This window comes from Tetrao urogallus, assembly GCF_951394365.1.
Source record: "Tetrao urogallus genome assembly, chromosome: 1".
NCBI lineage: Eukaryota > Metazoa > Chordata > Aves > Galliformes > Phasianidae > Tetrao > Tetrao urogallus.
The window spans coordinates 129,195,350-129,201,046 of NC_136813.1; the positions used below are offsets into that span (position 1 = coordinate 129,195,350).

A 5,697-nucleotide genomic window follows, 5' to 3' on the forward strand; every position below is an offset into this window, starting at 1 on the left:
GTTTTTTACAAAGAAATTTGACAAGCAGATTTCTGATGTTCTAAAGGATTTGAAATAGCCTATGCATGATGTTACACATGCATAAATTACATACACGTACACAAAGAAAACAAGGCACTGTTAAGACTGTACAAGTAATAATTGACCAAAAGATTACATTAGAAACTGAGCTCCTAACTAAAACTGTATTGATAGTCATTACAACACCCTAAAGATTTGTATTGTTTTGGGATTTTCTGCTTAAAAGCCCAGCTGTGTCCCTCTTTCCATATGTATTGGACCCCACATTAGTAGGTGAATAAATTGCTCCGATGTTGCTGCTGGAACGAACTAAGAAGTCAGCCAAGCGTTGTGTCACACATGTAGCAGTGTTGCACTTCCGTTTCTCCAGGTGGTGACCACTAATGTAAAAAAAAAAAAAGAAGAAGAATCAAGATGAGGTCATGAAGTCAAATGATAAGCAATCAGGTGTGCTGCTTCTAAAAGGCTTTTGAACTGTGCTAATGTGAGAGTTCTTTTAATATGTGCACAAATACAGGAACATTACAATCTTCCTTCCACCTACTTTGTGCCTGAATTTTTCTTTTTTGCACTATATGCTATTATCAGTTTTAATGATGGGGGTTATTTAAATGCTAACCTTAACAGTCATATGTCATTTTTATTGATATTCAGAATAGCAGTTTATGACATCTAGAAAACCTCTAATGATAGTATAGTTAAGACAGTAAGTGAAAACAATGACTAAATGTTTACCTTTAAGCTGAACTTCTAAGTCTATTCAGAGCTCTTGCTGATATCATGAGGATTACTAATGTAATGGCAACCACTAACATGTATTTAGTTCTCTTCTTCCCTCCAAATCATACCCTGCTCTCACCAGTGATCTTTCAGTCCATGTTAAATGGATTGAGCCAGAAGGCTCTCCCAGCTGTGCCATCTAATGTGAGAGGTGGCAGATATTGCCGACCGCTGCTGGCTTCAGTACCACTGAGGATTTAGTTCTGTCTTAATAGGGATTTCTTCAGTAGCGAAAAGGGGCCACATCTTTGTTAAAACATCTGCAATTGTGTAGGAGGTCATCGTTTTCTGGATAAGGCTTTAAAGAGTTCCCGTGGAAGAGTCCTTACCTAAAAATAATATTTAATGCTCTGAACCAACCATTTACAAACGCTGTGTAGGACTTAAGCAGCATTAGATCTTTGTTTTAAACACAATACAATGATTGGCTTGAAAGAGCACGGGCTTTACAACTTCTGAAACTACTCTGCTTCTCCTCCACACATAAATATTTGATGGCCACTTGCTTATAGAATTATTGTTAATTTTCTTTGGTTTCTTCACATTAACATGGCATGGAGTAGACTGCAGTTTTCAGTAGAAATTCACTGTGAAGAGTTCCAATGTTAGTTTCAAACTCTGAGCAATTACCAATGAATACTTTTTCCTATTGATTGACTAAATCCATTATCTCAAATGTCATCTATTCTTTGAGAGTTAGTTGTGCTAATCTAAGAATGCAAATGGAATAGCAATTATGAGAGAAATGTCTGTAGTATACCAGTTTTGATCAGCAAATAGGCAGCAATTTTTAAGCAATCGATATTTTAACTAAATGTTTGCATAGGGTTTGATATAGCTCTTCATAGATTTTTCTTGGTATTTCTATTATTTAAAAAGAGTTTAATGAAGCCCTTAACATATGGGGTTCAAACAGCAACTGTTCATAATGAAAATCCTCATTTGTTAGTGGAGGCAGAATTCTCCTTTTCTTTAATGGTATCAAATCAGACCCTGCCACTCCGAGTTTAAAACCTCAGTTCTTACAGGAAGTTACCAGATTTCTAACCAGTGTCAAGACTGGCTGAAACCATTATGTCTATTAGCTTTTTAGCTTTCTGATCTATAGCCTTTAATTGAATATGTGCTTTGAAACACTTCACCCAGTAATATTGTATACAAACATCTCCAAAAAGCAGGTAAGGCATACCACACTCATAAAGGTGATGCCTTGTGTTTGATTACTACAATATACATATATATATATATATTGATTTTTAAAAAGCAAGAACTGTATAAATGCAGGTAGTCTCCATTATTATTTTGGAAGGGAGACAAATTGTTATATGGTAATATTTATTCAATTGAAAGAAACAGATAACTCTACATATATTTACCGAGTCTATCTATAGAACTGTCATTGAAAGAGTACTGTTCAAAAGGCAAGATTGAGCATTCAGTGCTGTTTATCATTTAGCAGAAATTGCAAGTACTTTTTGAAATGTTATTTTATAGTCAAAACATTACCTGAAATTGGATTTAGAGCTCTATAAACATGAATGTATGTATTTCAGACTACTTAAACTCTATCAGAGCCAGTTTCTTTTCTTCTTTCTTCCCATGATTAAATTGGCATGTAACACTAATGAAATATTATTCAATTTCAGGAAGTAGTTAAATTTTAAAAGAATTCTATTCTGTCAAAGCACTTGTGTTATTAAGTAGGATATGTTTTCTTTTTATTTCTCCTTTAGGCTTGGAGATTTGATGTTTAAATTAAAAAAACCTCTTACGATAGACTTTACTTCTCAAGGTAATGTAGTATTTGCAAGCTTTTTTCATTTATGAAAGGGCTGTAATTGTGAAGTAACAAATGATGTGCAACTTTTTTCTCTGGATTTACTTTTTATCCTGCTTATGGAGTGGCTCTGTTTACAGGAAGAGTATTTTACGAGAAATAACAGGCATGAAGAATCTCAACAGAATATCACCGGTTTAAATTTTACTTCATTTTACTTCATTTTACTTGTGACACATCAAGAAGAAGCATGAGAAATCAATACCTTTTTGTCTTTGCTGCTGGCTGTCCCGGCATTTTCTCACTAAGTCCTGAGAGTGTGTTCTGTGACATTATGGGCAGTATCCACTCTTGCCTCTTGGAAGTCCCATCAGAGAGATCGTCACTCACAGATAATAATCTTTAAACGATAAAATACTCTGTGATACTGAATAGCTCTATTTCTGCTCATGTTATTTTAGACATGAAAGTAAAAACAATTCATGCAGTAATTGGAAAGCTACCCCTATACAGAAATAAATATGATTACTTATTACTCACTTCTCAATAGATGTAGCTTCCAAACAGCTCAGGGTGACAGAAAGTACAATGAAGAAAACTGACAGCTTTAGGTTGCACATCTTTGCTTCCAAACTTTCTGAAAAGAAAAATGATTGAGAATTGAGAGCAATGCCAAATACTCCTCAGCATATCCTGTGACTGATGACCATTCTGTCCTAAATCAACAGTAGCTGGTCTTTTTCATAGGCTAGAGTGAAAAAATGATTCCCACAAGTTTAGTGACAGGCAAATTCAGAGAGAAATCTCTCAACAGTAAGCATTTATTTTTCATCTAATAGTGTCAATCCTTTCCCATATCTCGAGTTTGCATTTCCTGGCATGTCCTGATCTCAAATTTTGGTCCCAGGTGCAATTTACCTTGAAGTCATTTTAGCCTTTTCCTGAAAAAATGCTGTTGATTAATCATTGGAACACATTTTCCTAAAAGCACATCTATTGCATTGCATCTTAAATAAGAAAAAAAAAGAAAGTGTTTACCTTGTAATGGTCAGGGAGCTAACTGGAGAAGCACACCTGCGTTAGCGAGAAGGGTGCATGCCACAGTTCCACACTTGCACCTGGCTCTGGAGTATCCCTTTTCCCCACTTCCTTGCTGACAGTACAGCTCTTATATACCCTTCACACCTTTCTCAGCTCTGACATCAGGCAGCAGAGAGAGAGGCTGTCATTAATTCCCATCCGTATCGATAGAAGGTGCCCCGGAGAGGAGCAGAGGCAGCTTGGTCATCGTTACATTAGCACATTGGTAAATATTAGCCTAGTATATGCAGGATGCCTTCCTGAAGATAATAGCATATTGCACATCAGAATTGTAGCTTCAGCTTTACAGTTGTGATAAGATGCTGAGGTAATATTCCCCGTGGGTGTTTTCAAGGGCTAAATAAGGTAACATAAGTTATAGGGAAAGCTGGCGTAAATGAGGCAACGGATCACTGAAATATAAGAAAACAGACTTCTTAGAAAACAGACAACGTTGAAGAGGTTTCTTGTAGAAGGATGCAATGATCAAAATAGAAAAACGTGTTCAAGGGGATGAAAGCTAAGTGAAGCATACAAAAAGAGGGGAAATGATTTAAATTGACAGATAGTGTGAGAGTTACAACATAGAAATCATGTTCATTTTTTGGTTAACTATGAATATGAATGAAAATTCTCTCGTTATTAATGTAAAATCTTTTGTTAGTACTGGTAGATTCATTGTTTCATGCATGGAAATTGTTTCAGATGGTATTCTTAGGAAGGGAAAGACTAATATTAAAAAGCTAGGAAACGCCGAAACAAAGGCTGCCTGTGTACATTTATTTCTAGTGTCCACACAGCGTGGTTCAGAGAAAAAATACACAGCTTTTAAGAGACTAGGTTTATTTTTGTTTCTTTTAGATAATGAAAATTAAAATTAATTACCTGACTGCATATTTTTCAGTGGGAATTAGGCAGGTGACAATGATTGTCCTCAGGTGTACCTTTAGGTGCCCAAATGCATTTGGAAAACTGGTCTTTCAGTTACTTATGGGGGCTAAGAAGCACAGCTGAACTTTTCTGTGCTAGGAAATTGTCACATGCATCTTCTGTACTGCCAGACAACAGAAGTTAATTCCTAACTGCCTCTGTGCCAAGTGCATTGTCTTAACTGGAAGCCACCTTTGTCAGTTTAGTCTGCAGCAGCAGATTTTGTACTGAAATAACCAAAGCTCCACTGTTGCCTCTCTTTGGTCATCTGTGCTACTTGGGCTGTATGCAGAAAGGATATTTAGCTAGGATATAATCCTCTCACAGTGAATATAGTAGCTAGTTTGTCAATAAGATTTTTGCAAGTGACAAAATGTTGTTACAAAAAGTGGGATTCTGCTTTTGAATATATTGCTGTCTGTTTTTAATGATATGATCACATACTTTTTTTTTTCCCCCCTAGATTCCTTTCCTTCCGTCCTGGATGGACAGTCCCAGTGTGTAAGAAGTAAGAATAGTTCTGCTATGTCTTCACCATGACAGTGTGTACTGTGCAACTCAGAGACAAGTTTATCTCTCCATGGAGTTCTTATTGATGTTTTCACTATAGCATTTGACTGGAATGAAAAACATTCTGCTGTCATTTTCAAAATGCTGTGGCATTTTGTATCACTGCAGTCATTTCACTCCCCTGAACTGAAAACATGATTAGACCCATTTTATAGAGATAGAATTGTGCCAAAAAATAATTATGCCAGTAATCTGGCTGATAATTAACAGCAGCTCATATTCACAGCTTAAACATTGAATTTGAATACCTTAGTGCAATGGAGCAGGAAGAGGTCCGGGTTCCACTGGCTCTCAGGAGTGGCTTGCACGCTCAGTGCTTGTGAAAAAGCAGCCACAGGTTATTCCAGCTCCTGATAAAGTGTAGATATATCAGATGCAGTTCTGATCTGAGATGTGAGAAGGTTGGTTTTGTTATTCAGAATCAGATACTTTTTAAGGCATGTAAGGGGTGTACCAAGACTGAACCAAGCTATGGGACATAAGAAAAGTTAAACAAGATTTTCAAAGAAGCATTAAATCTCAGATCCCAATTCCAGCTG

General features: G+C 36.4%; 1 protein-coding gene across 1 annotated transcript; it reads right to left on the minus strand.

Moving 5' to 3' along the window:
* Positions 1-208: 208 nt before the first annotated feature.
* IAPP (islet amyloid polypeptide) lies at positions 209-3,198 on the minus strand (the record flags this gene model as incomplete). Its single annotated transcript, XM_079550796.1, has 3 exons — positions 209-401; positions 2,844-2,978; positions 3,119-3,198. 3 exons carry the CDS (start codon positions 3,196-3,198, stop codon positions 209-211), a joined length of 408 nt encoding a protein of 135 aa, XP_079406922.1.
* Between the last annotated feature and the right edge of the window lie 2,499 nt (positions 3,199-5,697).